Raw genomic sequence first — 16,705 nt, forward strand, 5'->3', positions numbered from 1 at the left:
TTTCATTTTTATGTAGTGGATGTATTAATGACTATGTTCATTCACTCAGATGGCAAGCTGTTTGCTGTCTAAAATTCATAAATGATTTCTGTTAGACATAGAGTAATGTCATTGGAGTGTTTCCACAATTCAGCAACTATATTGTCTTCTCCTGATGCTTTGTTATTTTTAAGTTGTTTTATGAATTCTCGGATTTCCTCTACCATTTGTGGTACTGAGTCTGTTGTATTTTGATTACATTATCAAAATGAAATTCTTGTTCTGGTGGGTCACAGTTGAAGTAGTCTGCAAGTATACAGTCCTCTGTGTTGTTAGACACAGTCTTATGAGTTTTTGGATATAAAAGCTGTAAACTTGGTGGTGTGTATGTCTTTAAACTATTTTTGAATGTCTTATAAGACTTCCTCATCTTCTTCTGCTTAAAATGTGACTAAACTGACGTTTGCTCATCTTTTTTATGTTGTACTCTGAGACCTTTTGATGCATGTTCCCTTGCTCCTACAAAATTTTTGTTCTTGTCATTTTTATCTGAATTCCAGATATCCCATGCTCACTATCTCTTTACAATTAACCCATCAAAACAATCATTCCACCAAGCATGTCTCCACTCCTTTTTAAGAAGATAGTTTCTTTGTCAGTCTCAATAATGTCTTTTTGAGGTTGTTACCAACATTTAGGTATTCTTTTACCAAATGCGTTTTGTAATAATTTTCACTAGGCAACTTCTGTATATCATATTTCTGGGTTGGTATTGGTTTTCTTCTAAATATTGGCCTAACCTCGAATTTAATGATTGAGAGGTAGTACTCTGAATGTAAACCGGAACTCTTGGCATTTTTTACCTCCATTCCAGAATATCTACTTATAGCAACATTACTGAGTTGTTTTTCACCATAAATCGGATTTACTGATATGTAAGTAGTTTGTTTTCTAGGAAGTTTTTTTGAAGAATGTAAATTTCAGTATTATGCTATGCTGCTTGCATATGTTAAAGAGACTTTTTCCGTTTGCATTGGTTCTTTTATGGGCAGGGAATTTTTCTACTATTAATCTGTGCTAAACTTCTTTGCCAATTTCTGCATTAATGTCTCCAAGTAATAATTTTGTGTTCTTCAATGAAAGTTATCTGGCATGTTTGAAACATTTTGCCAACAATTTTTAATTTGTTCTATTTGTGTTCTGTTTTTCCTCTTCTGTTGGTGCTGCTGTTGTGGTCTTCAGACCAAAGACTGGTTTGATGCGACTCTCCATGCTACTTTATCCATACAAGCCTCCTCATCTCTGAGTAACTACTGCAACGTAATTCCTTCTGAATCTGCTTACTGTATTCATCTCTTGGCCTTCCTCTACAATTTTTACCACCAATGCTTCTCTCCAGTACTAACTGGTGATCCCTTGATGTCTCAGAATATGTACCGCCAACCGATCCCTTCTTCTAGTTGGGTTGTGCCACAAATTTCTTTTCTCCCCAATTCTATTCAGAACCTCCCCATTAGTTATGTGATAACCCCATCTAAGCCTCAGCATTCTTCTGCAGCACCACATTTCAAAACCTTGTATTCTTTTCTTGTCTAAACTGTTTATCATCCACATTTCACTTCTATATACAGCTAAATTTCATACAAACACTTCCAGAAAAGACTTCCTAACACGTAAATCTATACTCGATGTTAACAAATTTCTCTTCTTCAGAAATGCTTTTCTTACCACTGCCAGTCTACACTATCTCCTCTCTATTTCACTCATCATCAGCTATTTTACTGCTCAAATAGCAAAACTCATCTACTACTTTAAATGTCTCATTCCTAATCTAATTCCCTCAGCATCACCTGATTTAATTTGAATATAGTCAATTTGGGGAGCAAAATAACTGATGATGATCGAAGTAGAGAGGATATAAAATGTAGACTGGCAATGGCAAGGAAAGCGTTTCTGAAGAAGAGAAATTTGTTAACATCGAGTATAGATTTAAGTGTCAGGAAGTCATTTCTGAAAGTATTTGTATGGAGTGTAGCCATGTATGGAAGTGAAACATGGACGGTAAATAGTTTGGACAAGAAGAGAATAGAAGCTTTCGAAATGTGGTGCTACAGAAGAATGCTGAAGACTAGATGGGTAGATCACATAACTAATGAGGAAGTATTGAATAGGATTGGGGAGAAGAGAAGTTTGTGGCACAACTTGACCAGAAGAAGAGATCGGTTGGTAGGACATGTTCTGAGGCATCAAGGAATCACCAATTTAGTATTGGAGGGCAGCGTGGAGGGTAAAAATCGTAGGGGGAGACCAAGAGATAGATACACTAAGCAGATTCAGAAGGATGTAGGTTGCAGTAGGTACTGGGAGATGAAGAAACTTGCACAGGATAGAGTAGCATGGAGAGCTGCATCAAACCAATCTCAGGACTGAAGACCACAACAACAACAACATAGTCAATTATCCTCATTTTGCTTTCACTGTGTTCATCTTATAAACTCTTGTCCATTCCATTCAACTGCTCTTCCAAGTCCTTTCTTATCTCTGACAGAATTACCATGACACTGGCAAACCTCTATTTTTATTTCTTCTCCCTGGACTTTATGCTAGTTCAAGTTCTCTTTTTGTTTCCTTTACTGCTTGCTCAATGTACAGATTGAATAACATTACTGATAGGCTACAATGCTGTCTCACTTGCCTTCTTGACCACAGCTTCACTTACATGCCCCCCCCCCCCCCCCCCCAACTCCTATAACTGATGTCAGGTTTCGGTACAAGTGGCAAATAGCATTTCGCATCCTGTGTTTTGCCCCTGCCACCTTTATAATTTGAAACTGAGTATTCTAATCAACACTATCAAAAGCTTTTTTGTAAGTCTACAAATGCTATAAATATAGGTTTGCCTTTCCGTAACGTGTTTTCTATGAGAAGTTGGGGGGTCAGTAATGCCTCATGTTTCCCTACATTTCTCTGGAATCCAAACTGATCTCGCCTGAGGTCTGCTTCTACCAGCTTTTCCATTCTTCTGTAAAGAATTGGTGTTAGTATTTTGCAACTGTGACCTATTAAACTGATAGTTCAGTAAGTTTCACACCTGTCACCATCTGCTTTCTTTGGAATTATTATATTCTTATTGAACATGTTTTGTCATGGCTGTTACTCCCAAGGCTATCAGTAGTTCTAATGGAATGTCATCTACTCCTGGACCCTTGTTTTGACTTAGGTCTTTCAGTGCTTTGTCAAATTCTTCACGCAGTATCTCCCATTTCATCTTCCTCTATGTCCTCTTCCATTTCTATAATATTGTCCTCAAGTACATCTCCCTTGTACAGATCCTCTATACATTCCTTCCACCTTTCCCTTCTTTGCATAGGACTGGTTTTCCATCAAGTTCTTAACATTGATGCAGGTGGTTCTCTTTTCTCCAAAGGTCTCTCTAATTTTGCTGTAGGTGGCATGTTTCTTTCCCTAGTTATATTAAGCTTCAAAATCCTTACATTTGTCATCTAACCAATCCTCCTTAGGCTTTTTGCCACTGTCTGTCAGTCTCATTTTTTAGACATTTGTATTCCCTTTCGCCAGCTTCATTAACTGCATTTTTACATTTTCTCCTTTCATCAATGAAATGAAACATCTCTTGTGTTACCCAAGGATTTCTACTAGCCCCCATTTTCTTACCTACTTGATCCTCTGCCACCTTTACTATTTCATCTCTCAAAGCTGCGCATTCTTCTTCTACTGTATTCCTTTTTCCTGTTCTTGTCAATCGTTCCCTAAAGCTTCCTCTGAAACACTCTACAACCTCTGGTTGTTTCAGTTTATCCATGCCCTATTTCCTTAAATTCCTTCCATTTTGCAGTTTCAATCTACACTTCAGAAATAATAAATTGTGGTTCGAATCCACATCTGCCCCTGGAAATGTCACACAGTTTAAAATCTGCTTCCAAAATCTGTTTCTTACCATTATATAGCCAATCTTAAACCTACCTGTGCCTCCAGTCCATGTATGTACCTTCCTTTCATGATTCTTAAACCAAGTGATAGGTATGATTAAATTATGCTCTGTGCAAAATTCTACCAGGCAACTTCCTCTTTCATTCTCCCCCCCCCCCCCCCCCTCATTGGTCCATATTCACCTACTATTTTTCCTCCTCCTCCTTTTCCTACTATCAAATTCCAGCCCCACATTACTATTAAATTTTCATCTCCCTTAACTATATGAATAATTTTTTTATCTCATCATATACTGCTTCAATCTCATCATCACCTGTGGAACTAGTTTGCATACCAACTTTTACTACTGCGGTGGATGTGGACTTCGCGTATATCTTGCTACAATAATGCATCCACTATACTGTTCATAGCAGCTTACCCACATTCCTATTTTTTTAATCATTATTGAACCTACTCCTGCATTACCCCTAATTGACTGTTTATAATGCTGTATTCACCTAACCAGAAGTCCTGTACCTCCTGCCACCTGACTTTGCTAACTCCCACTATCTACTGTAACTTCAACCTATCCATTTCCTATCCCACTTGCCTGATTAAGGGATCCGACATTCCACACTCCGATTTGTAGAATGCATTTTGTTTTCTCCTTATAACGACATCCTCCTGAGTAGTTCCCGTTGGAGATCCAGATAGGGAACTACCTTACCCATGACGTTGCCATCATCATATAACGATACAGTAGAGCTGCATGTCCTTGGGGGAAAATTACGCCTTTAGTTTCCACTTGCTTTCAGTCGCTTGCAGTATCAGTACAGCAAGGCTGTTTTGGTTGGTGTTACAAGATCAGACCAGTGAATCATCCAGACTGTTGCCCCTGCAACTACTGAAAAGGCTGCTGCCCTCTTCAGGAACCCATCCATGTTTGTCCGGCCTCTCACAGATACCCCTCCCCCTTGTGGTTGCACATACACTACACCTATATGTATTGCTATGGCACGCAAGCCTCCCCACCAACAGCGAAATCCATAGTTCATTGGGGGGGGGGGGGGGGGGGGGGGCACTTGTGTATTTAAAATAGTGTGAACTTATTTTGTTGATTTAAATGCCAGTGCGGAAAGTCTTTCATTAACTGACTTGAATTCTACTATTCACACGTTTTTGTGACAATGAAAGCTGTTCCAAATTAGTGTACGTTTTTCATAACTCTTTGCCCTGGTTTTTCCAATAAATATCCTGAATCGAAAGAATGTTCATCAGTACATCTTGTTTCTTGCCATGCTGTTATTATTTTTTCCTTTAGAAAGTATATTAAAGTTTTATGTGTTCCTGTTTTTAAGAGTAAATTTACATTAAAAGTGGCTAGGTAATTTCTGTTTCAGTATTTGATTCTGTGTGTTTGTTGTTTAAATTAGGTTTCAGAATTTCACAATGCTCCAACTCATTCTTCGCACGATGTTGTAGTCCCCCAAGAATCTGAAAGCATACTTTTCATTTCCTTCGAAATGGGAGATTGAGTTTTCCCTGGTGTAAAATCTACAACAACGTGCATCTCCATTATTGACTGTTTCTTGAGTAAGGGGGGGAAAAGAGTAAGGGCTGATAGCTCTGGGGAATATGTTATCAATCGCACCACTCCTGAACAGGTGCTGACCAGTTCGCCACTTGTTTCATGTCAGACGCATCACATATTTTTCCTTGTCTTGCTTCTTCCGCTACTTTCAAGATCCATCCTTTCCACCTTCAGTATACTGAGGAAGTCTTCACCATAACCCTACCATGGAGCCCTCACTTAATTTTAACTGATGATGGAGAACTCTACTGAGAGCTAAGTAAAGTTGACCACTTACCTCAGTGACAGATGTAAATAGTGTGGCCAGCCACTGTGGGGTTACTAGGTGTAAAAGGTGGAATACTTAACTGTTCTTCTGGCAACACATGGATATGCACATCACACACCCATCAGCTGCTATGGTATAAATTTTGACACAGAAGTAACATGGATTTGTCATTATGCATTACAGAGAGAATCATCTTCAAATGTGGTACAATATTTATAGCAAGGAATGTGAAATTAAATTACGGCTTCTGTAATACAACGCAACGAGCAGAGAAAGAATGACATTCAAAACATTTGTGACAGTGTCTTACATTGCATAATGCATTTAAATTTAAGTAAAATTAGTGTAATAACCAGTTAATCATCCTCTTACACAGAAAACACAAGAACACTTCATTAATTGAAAAAAATGTCATTATCACCTTGAGCTCATAGTAAAATACTTTATTTAGCTAGTTTCAGACACACGAAAGTATTCACAGAATCATGTCAGGTGAAATTAAATTCTTATCGTCAGGTGATAGAACCATGAATTATACACTGTTATCGTATCATAATATAAATAATGTCATCAACCTGTAAAGACTGCTCGGCAGTGTACTCTTTCGTGTTACAACTGTTATCAGCATGAATTCTGTGAACAGATTCGTACCACTCAGAAGTGAATGAACAGCTGATCGATGTTTACTTTTTAGTGTTCAACATTGATGACCTCTTGTTGCCTCTGTGTGGTATGAACCTGTTCACAGGGTTAACACCAATTACGGTTTTAACGTGAATGAATACCGTACCCACAAAGAAGTTTTTATAGACTGGCAATGTAATTCATATGATAATGCAATGACAGTGTTTAATTCATGCTTCTATCACATGACGATAACCATTTTATATTTGCCTAACATGATGCTATGAATACTTTGATGAACCTGATGATGGTTAGACAACTGAAACTGGTTGTGTAAATGAAGCATTTTACCAGTAGCTCAAGGCAAGTGTACATTTTCAAATATATAAAAGCTGTGAGATACCACTTCCTGAACAAATGAGTCACTGTTAGGCAATTACAGCGTCCGACTTCGAGGAAGCCGAGAGTGGCAGAAATCTGAAACAGGACAGTCAACACGAAGTGTTCCTTACCATGCCAACTGTATTTGGGGGCCAGCAGACAATTCATTGCACACTTACCATAGCTAGTCTAATGGGGGCTCGTAACATAGATTACCAATTAATAATATGAATATAATAGAGGGAAACATTCCACGTGGGAAAAATATATCTAAAAACAAAGATGATGAGACTTACCAAACAAAAGCGCTGGCAGGTCGATAGACACACAAACAAACACACAAAATTCAAGCTTTCGCAACAAACAGTTGCTTCGTCAGGAAAGAGGGAAGGAGAGGGAAAGACGAAAGGATGTGGGTTTTAAGGGAGAGGGTAAGGAGTCATTCCAATCCCGGGAGCGGAAAGACTTACCTTAGGGGGAAAAAAGGACACGTATACACTCGCGCGCGCGCACACACACACACATATCCATCCGCACATACACAGACACAAGCAGACATTTGTAAAGGCAAAGAGTTTGGGCAGAGATGTCAGCCGAGGCGGAAGTACTGAGGCAAAGATGTTGTTGAAAGACAGGTGAGGTATGAGCGGCGGCAAATTGAAATTAGAAATTAGCGGAGATGGAGACCTGGCGGATAGCGAGAAGAGAGGATATGCTGAAGGGCAAGTTCCCATCTCCGGAGCTCTGACAGGTTGGTGTTAGTGGGAAGTATCCAGATAACCCGGACGGTGTAACACTGTGCCAAGATGTGCTGGCCGTGCACCAAGGCATGTTTATCCACGGGGTGATCCTCATTACCAACAAACACTGTCTGCCTGTGTCCATTCATGCGAATGGACAGTTTGTTGCTGGTCATTCCCACATAGAAGGCTTCACAGTGCAGGCAGGTCAGTTGGTAAATCACGTGGGTGCTTTCACACGTGGCTCTGCCTTTGATTGTGTACGCCTTCCGGGTTACAGGACTGGAGTAGGTGGTGGTGGGAGGGTGCATGGGACAGGTTTTACAACGGGGGCAGTTACAAGGGTAGGAGCCAGAGGGTAGGGAAGGTGGTTTGGGGATTTCATAGGGATGAACTAAGAGGTTACGAAGGTTAGGTGGACGGTGGAAAGACACTCTTGGTGGAGTGGGGAGGATTTCATGAAGGATGGATCTCATTTCAGGGCAGGATTTGAGGAAGTCGTATCCCTGCTGGAGAACCACATTCAGAGTCTGATCCAGTCCCGGAAAGTATCCTGTCACAAGTGGGGCACTTTTGGGGTTCTTCTGTGGGAGGTTCCGAGTTTGAGGAGATGAGGAAGTGGCTCTGGTTATTTGCTTCTGTACCAGGTCGGGAGGGTAGTTGCGGGATGCGAAAGCTGTTTTCAGGTTGTTGGCGTAATGGTTCAAGGATTCCAGACTGGAGCAGATTCGTTTGCCACAAAGACCTAGGCTGTAGGGAAGGGACCGTTTGATGTGGAATGGGTGGCAGCTATCATAATGGAGGTACTGTTGCTAGTTGGTGGGTTTGATGTGGACGGACGTGTGAAGCTGGCCATTGGACAGGTGGAGGTCAACGTCAAGGAAAGTGGCATGGGATTTAGAGTAGGACTAGGTGAATCTGATGGAACCAAAGGAGTTGAGGTTGGAGAGGAAATTCTGGAGTTGTTCTTCACTGTGAGTCCAGATCATGAAAATGTCATCAATAAATCTGTACCAAACTTTGGGTTGGCAGGCCTGGGTAACCAAGAAGGCTTCCTCTAAGCGACCCATGAATAGGTTGGCGTACGAGGGGGCCATCCTGGTACCCATGGCTGTTCCCTTTAATTGTTGGTATGTCTGGCCTTCGAAAGTGAAGAAGTTGTGGGTCAGGATGAAGCTTCAAAAGTGCCCCACTTGTGACAGGATACTTTCCGGGACTGGATCAGACTCTGAATGTGGCTCTCTAGCAGGGATACGACTTCCTCAAATCCTGCCCTGAAATAAGATCCATCCTTCATTAAATCCTTCCCACTCCACCAAGCGTGTCTTTCCGCCGTCCACCTAACCTTCGTAACCTCTTAGTTCATCCCTATGAAATCCCCAAACCACCTTCCCTACCCTCTGGCTCCTACCCTTGTAACCGCCCCCGTGTAAAACCTGTCCCATGCACCCTCCCACCACCACCTACTCCAGTCCTGTAACCCGGAAGGCGTACACAATCAAAGGCAGAGCCACGTGTGAAAGCACCCACGTGATTTACCAACTGACCTGCCTACACTGTGAAGCCTTCTACGTGGGAATGACCAGCAACAAACTGTCCATTCGCATGAATGGACACAGACAGACAGTGTTTGTTGGTAATGAGGATCACCCTGTGGATAAACATGCCTTGGTGCACGGCCAGCACATCTTGGCACAGTGTTACACCGTCCGGGTTATCTGGATACTTCCCACTAACACCAACCTGTCAGAGCTCCGGAGATGGGAACTTGCCCTTCAGCATATCCTCTCTTCTCACTATCCGTCAGGTCTCCATCTCCGCTAATTTCTAATTTCAATTTGCCGCCGCTCATACCTCACCTGTCTTTCAACAACATCTTTGCCTCAGTACTTCCGCCTCGACTGACATCTCTGCCCAAACTCTTTGCCTTTACAAATGTCTGCTTGTGTCTGTGTATGTGCGGATGGATATGTGTGTGTGCGCGCGCGAGTGTATACGTGTCCTTTTTTCCACCTAAGGTAAGTATTTCCGCTCCCGGGATTGGAATGACTCCTTACCCTCTCCCTTAAAACCCACATCCTTTCGTCTTTCCCTCTCCTTCCCTCTTTCCTGACGAAGCAACTGTTTGTTGCGAAAGCTTGAATTTTGTGTGTATGTTTGTGTTTGTTTGTGTATCTATCGACCTGCCAGCGCTTTTGTTTGGTAAGTCTCATCTTTGTTTTTAGATATATTTTTACCAATTAATAAGATGAATATATATGCGGCCCCAGGTGCATTCAATGTTGGCTCTTGAGGAAAAAAGTGACGTCTATTGTTGTAAGCCTTTTTAATCTTTAGAGATAAGTGAATAGTTGGTACTATAGTGTTTGTCATTTAACAGTGAGTATCAACAATCACCATTTTTTATGAGAAATACATGGACCTTCATTCCACTGAAGCAGTCTTGAATCAATAAAGTGCAGACTGACCATGTTACTGCAGCTAAAGCTATTTAGGACAAAATAAATGTAACAAATAAAACTTTTGTCGGTTACAGCATATCAGTTGGACCAAAGAATTTAATTTCAGGCATTGTTAATCTCAAATTTTAATACATCAGTTTCAGGGACAAAATATTCTGCTGCATGTGTATTCTACTACAAGAGAAAGGGTGGTTAAATGTTTTCATTGCAGACAACACACTTTCCTGATTCCCGTATAAGAAAAGTGTGTTGGTGAGGCTCACGTATCCCAAAATTTCAAATGACTTACTGTCTCTCATAACCTCACTTTCATTGTTTAGTACTGGCTCGTGCCATGTCGACACTCCATATACTACATGATGAAACATATCTATTGTGACAATGACATCACTCAAACTTCTCACGTGCCAGTTGTAATGTTAGAAGTCCCCTGCTGCATTTATAATTACAAGACAATATCAACAAACTAATTCATGAAATTGGTGCACCGCACTTCCAAATTACTGGTTAAGTAAACAAGAGTATTTTTATCTTTTTTATTAAAATTATATTTACACACAAAAACTGTGTTACAATAATCAGAAAAATTACTAACAAGTGTTCATACATTCATTCATTCATTCACTCTCTCTCTCTGCATATAGGACTATACTACTTCATGAAAAAAATATACATAAAATACCATAATAGGCCTATCAAGCACGATCTGCAACAAACTCTCAATACTCATAATTACAATACAATCAGTCCTGCTAAAGCACACAATGACGTCAAATTATGTCATTTTAAGTAACAGTTTTTACTTCCTGTACATGTATGTAAAACTGTATTGAATAACTGGCACAGAGGAGGGGTGGGGGGACAGTCTGCTCACTAGGGTCTTGTTATTTTTGTACATAAACAGTAAGCACAGACTATGTACTACCCCACCACAATATTATTGCACTTTGCCTCCTGAGGCCATTATCGGAAAAAATGTGGTGACACAATACTTTAAAGAAGTACAGTTGTGACAAACGGAAAAACAATGCAACATGAATGCTTTCTGGACAGTTGTGCATATAATATGAAGTGGTTCAGCATGTCCTCGTGAAATAATATGATAAAAGATCACAGAAAGTTGACCAGTGCACAATTACTCCCTGGTGCAAAAATATTGTGGTCAACTAACAATCCAATTACAAATATTAAATGAATCTGATACAAATTACTCATCCCATGATTTTCCACACAGTTTCACAAAAAAGAATGAAAATTTCACACTTAAGCTACATATTCTTATACATAAATTTATAATTATCCTACTGCATGTTACCCATATGATCACTCATTGAGGTGAAGAGAGATTTCCCAGATGAAGTATTTGCATCCATATATGTATGATAATGTGTTTTCAAAAGATATCATTCAACTAAAAGTTGAGAAAGGTTCTAATTTCTACTGGACCAGACAAAGTATTTGAGATATGTTGCATAAGACAGGATTTTTCTTGCTAACATGATTTTAGCACTATTTAGCAATGTTGCTCTCAAGCTTATAAATGGAAAGCGGGAGTCTTGAAGCTGAGTTGTTAAACAAATGTGTTGATGGATTCTTACCTGGGACTCTGCAAATAGGCTTAAGTTTTTATGAGAAGAGGAAGACTGGCTTTGAGTACTGCATGGACAGCAAGACCGGAAGAAATAAACATCAGCTCGTGTGCCTGTGAATGATATACAACATGATAGTTTAGACCACTGGATAGTGTAGGGGCCTAAAGCGAAGACACAGACTTTGCTTTCAGGGATAGTCAACTGTACAATGTGTAACTGTTCCGTACTTTGTAGCAAAAAGAAATTGTTTCACCACATTTCATGTACAATAATGCAAAATGCAACAATTTTTTCAGCCACAGGAGCAACAATGTAGTCCTTTTAATGCAGTCCCCGCATGCCTTCTGTGGGCAATGATTCTTATAGGTAACATACTGTGTTTTGAAACATCACGAGGAAAATTGTTCACATAACCATATACACCTAACTTAAGTAACTTAACACTTTTTCTTTCCAGTATTTCTGAGGGTGCAAAGTAAATGGTTAAAATCATCAGTTAATAAAACAGATATGGAGAGAGGTTGCATAGGAATGGATTTTTCTTGTTAACTCAATTTTAGAAGCAGCTGAAAGAAGAACAGGTTCAGAATCAACCATTACAAAAGAACTAACATGTGTAATAAATCATGAAAAGGAACTTGCTAACATGATGAATGAAGTCTGGAAGAAAGCAACTTATGAAGGACCAAGAAGACAGTTTGAGTAACATACCACAATCACTTGGGCACATTATTGTTGTGGTTTTATTTATTTATTATTTTACACTTCACTACCGATTAGTTTCAGCCAATCACCATCATTAGAGTTGTTAAAATTGAACAAAATGTACTGTTACAATGCACGATTACATGCGAATAAAACATGTACTTTTCTATAGGTACCTGCACGTTATAAGTAAAGCCTGGGCTGTGAGACCATGACTGGACTATCACCTGAATGCAGGTAGTGTGCAGCCCTTCCATCTGCTGAGTCACTAGGAGTGTGAGGGGTCGTAGGTCCCTTGCCCCCACAAAACTTTTATCCCCGGGAAAGATCCCCGATACTCATTCTGATAGTAGACCTGGGGCCACACTGTAGGGAATCTAATGAGGAAAATTCCCCACCCTTCCCCTTCCTCCAGCCTGGACTCTACTTCTCTACTCGCTAAACTGCCACAGCTACATTTGCAGCTTAGGCATGATACAATTACAAGGCACTTTGAATTGCAGGGTTTACATTAGGTGGCTTGAAATATTGTAGTTAATATTTCATACTGTATTGTAATAAGTTTTGTTTCCTTTCAACAGATCTGACAATGCTAACAGCTGAAACTGTGACGTGTAAAAAATTAACACAGTTACAATCTACACCGAACACTGCAATTAAAATTTCCAATCCAAGCCAATAATACTTCTTAACAACGAAACTCCCATTATATAACGAACAGACTTACTTATAACTTTCATGTAAACAGTGGAACTACACACTTTTGTTGGGGCTGACAAAAAATGGTCACATATCTTTCTCATCACAATAATACCAAAAAATTTCTGTAAGTCTGGAAATAAAGCTAGGTATGATACACTTAGCATGAACATTATAAACAAAATAAAAAATTCAGTTAAACTCTCTCATTTTCACACAAAATTTCACATAAACATTGTATGTTACACACAAACCGTACATTATAAAGAAATTATCCTGTAGCTTACAAGTTGCTCACCACCAATGACACAAACAAATCAAGTTCTTTTTCCTTTCCACAATATGAGGAAATACAAATATTATTTGCCACACGTGAACAGAGGAACTTATTTATGTCGTTTGAATCACTGTCAAACAAAAAGTGTTTACAATTTTTGTACACTAACAAAATAATCTTGTGTATTAAAATACATACTTCCAGCTAACACTGTTAAATTTTATAATGTGAAGTAAAATGTGCAGTTTACCAATTTTCAGTCAAAATTATTCCTCCTAATTTCTTCTTCAAGAAAGAAAAATGTTCAATCTATTTCAAATCAGTTTTTGTTGAAATAGCTGTAGAGTACCAACAACAGTGTCAGTGGTCCCTAGTATTTGGAAATTCGCTGGTAATTCAAACATGATATCCACCTAGTCCCAAGAAAATACATTCCAATATTCTTACTTGATTTCTTCCTCTACTTGTCACAGTCTGTTAAATGTTCAGAATGTGGTGTTGACACTTGGGGATCTCTTTAGAATTGTGCAAGTAAGTATATACAACATAACACATGATCACTGCAGTAACATCACATTCAATACAAACAACCCAAAAACTTTAGTTAAGACAAATTACAAACAAAAATATCCAACTAGACTATCCTGGAAGTACAAGCAAACAACTGAGCCTGAGCCAGCTTTTTTTTTTTTTTTACATAAAATACACAAACTCACAGAATATCAAACATGTACAAAATTTATTTCACATGCTTTTCTCTCAGTCTTATATCACTATAGAAGAGAGGGCACAGATCTCACTATCGATACGCTTCTAGTTTCAAAGAACTGGCACCATATGTTACTGTATCCTACATGAAGGTAGCAATTTACGAATACAAAATGGCCTGAAATTGCAGTATATTTATGTCTGCAATTTAGTCAAATGAAATATTTCTCCACATACAGCTATAGAGCAACAGAACAATCACACAAGCTAGCAAGAGGAACTTTTAAACACTTTAGGAGGATAAACGGAACGAAAATAAATGCACTCTCCTAAAGCTTGATTTCACACGTATGTTCAGCACCAGTTCCTGAAATGTATTCCTAGTCTCGTCGATGTAGCATCTTTTTACAACAAAAGATCAGAAATGAAACATGTGGACTTGGTCCAAACTATACAAATACTATGATTAACTTCTAAAAATCACAGTTGTCACGTAAAGATGATCTTCAATGGCAGAAGATGTAGGCACACAACTTGTTTTGCTTGATTACCAGCTGTGCTGGGTACCGTCCAGTTGTAGAATGGTGTATCGTACAATCTGCAACCACTATTTGAAAATGGACTGAAGTCAGGCAGGATTCCTGCAATTGCCTTCACCCAATAACTGTAACACATCACCACTGTTACAGTGGACACAACACCCATGAAAATGGTAGTACATCCAACGGGTGATCAAAACCTGGAAAAAAAGAATAATATATTGAACTAAGGAAAAGTTTTCATAGTGGTAGTATTTGTTCATATTTACTACAGCCTTTTCAATCAAGAATGTAGGGAATACAGGGAATAAGTGTCTGCCCCATACGTGGGCTCGTGGTGGTAGAATCCCTCCCCCTTTCATTCAGAACAATTACTGATTGAAAACTATCCTGCTGGGTAGTAATCACATGGATATTACAAGTGCAATTCATTCTGAACGTCCAAAGCTAACACTGAAAAGACAGACAACATTAACACTTCATGGATGGAACCTGAATAGAACTACTGCAGCAACAGTCAGACGAACTGCACCTGAGTCTTGCTCATGCTGTGCGTAAAAATTTGTAGCTGATATTGCACCTCCTGATCTCTGATGGCAGCCACGTAGACTGCACGAGGAAGAGTCTCAGTACTGTCTTACTGCGTACTTTTCATATTCTAAATTGTCTGCACTCCACATCCACGTAAGTGCTTTGTAAGTTCCTACCCTGTGTTGAGCCCTCTACCGCTTTAATCTTTGTTGGCCCACTGCTTGTCTCTATACAGTTTTGACACCAGGAATTTTGGAGCTACTAATATCTTCCATGCCCTGGAAGTAGTAGTCTGTGTGTTCAGTTCAGTTGATGATCCTGATACCAATCCATATTTCTGTCTGGCTGAAAGCTCAGATAAGTAATAACTTAAAGAAAATAATATAGTGATGCTTTTGAAATAATGTATGGTCTAAATGAACATTCAAACAATTGAGATAGTAAAAATTATCATGCAGCCAACTGGCGTCTGATGCAGCTCGTTGTGTGCCTTAATGTTTCATTATACACCAAAGTATAGCAAATTGTGTGTGTGTGTGTGTGTGTGTGTGTGTGTAAGTTTTCATCTAGATTAAAAACATGAGTCAGTAAAACATTTCATAATTTCTCTACAATTTTAATATGTCATAGTAAGGCTTTTATGAAATGATAAACCGAGCATCATAATTTCAAATGAAACACTATAAACATTTATTGAATTTACAATTATAAAGCTATGATTTTCGAAAAATGTGTTAAATGCAGCAGTCTAGCTGCCTCACCCAGGGTGACTGGAGATAGTCTCAAATGTGTTTAAAAAAAACTAACTGCCCTACAGTTGGTCCCATATTAAAGCACAGTTTGCGAAGGACAGCAAAATCTGAACCACATAGACTATCTGTCTAAACATAACATTTGGCATCTGTTGTTTCTGCCCTAAGAACTCAGTACTAATTCAAAAGGAAAGAAATGGTATGTACTGAAATTGTTAATATGTGATGTGTATAGCAAAACCCAAAGAATCAAACCCAAAAGCCTTCCACCATGGTACCTTACTTTTCTTAGTTTTAATTTTTATATGTATTCTCTGTCAACTGTCCCACCCCCAAAAAAAGGTCAAATGTCTTTGCTTCTGTCCACATCTGCACCATATGGCTTTTCAAGTCTCTATAACTACTACTTTCTACCATAATTACCCCTAAATTCTTTTACCAATCACCATTCACTTGCTATCCCTATAACTCTACAGTCCCCAAATCACTCACTACAATACTATGCTACTTTTATTTTATTTTGACGATTTGCTTTGTATTTTCTTCCAAAGTAACTATATGGATCTACAATTATATGCCTTTAGTAAGTCAAAATTGGTTTAGGAAACTATTTCAGACAAGAACAACTTGGGCACTATTACACAACCAAAATCGTAAGACCTATTTAAGTAGTAAATTCTAACAAATAACATACCCAACATTGAACTCCTGATCTGATGTGACCTCTTCACCATCTCCATCCATCGCTTCCTCTTCTTCAACTGTTTGCAAGCAAAAAGATAAGGTTAATTCCAACATATATACTGTGGCAAAACTAAACTAACAATTAAAAGAGATGCTAGCAACACCTTTGGCCAGACATAAGATTTGCTAATGTTCATACCTCAAAATTTTCTACTGGTATAAACTGTGCATTATTTTAAAATA

At 38.9% G+C, this 16,705-nt stretch overlaps 1 protein-coding gene across 2 annotated transcripts in view; it reads right to left on the bottom strand.

Annotated features, from left to right (window-relative positions):
- Positions 1-10,497: 10,497 nt before the first annotated feature.
- The window catches only part of LOC126168040 (cohesin subunit SA-1), a 152,583-nt gene continuing 146,375 nt past the window's right edge, over positions 10,498-16,705 (bottom strand). For both annotated transcript variants that reach the window (XM_049920526.1, XM_049920525.1), the window contains 2 exons: positions 16,473-16,539; positions 10,498-14,695 (listed from right to left, as the gene is read on the bottom strand). In XM_049920526.1, coding sequence (XP_049776483.1) covers positions 14,689-14,695; positions 16,473-16,539 — 74 coding nt within the window. In that variant the 3' untranslated portion in view covers positions 10,498-14,688. The remainder of the gene's footprint in view (positions 14,696-16,472; positions 16,540-16,705) is intronic.

Source organism: Schistocerca cancellata, chromosome 1 (genome assembly GCF_023864275.1).
Source record: "Schistocerca cancellata isolate TAMUIC-IGC-003103 chromosome 1, iqSchCanc2.1, whole genome shotgun sequence".
NCBI lineage: Eukaryota > Metazoa > Arthropoda > Insecta > Orthoptera > Acrididae > Schistocerca > Schistocerca cancellata.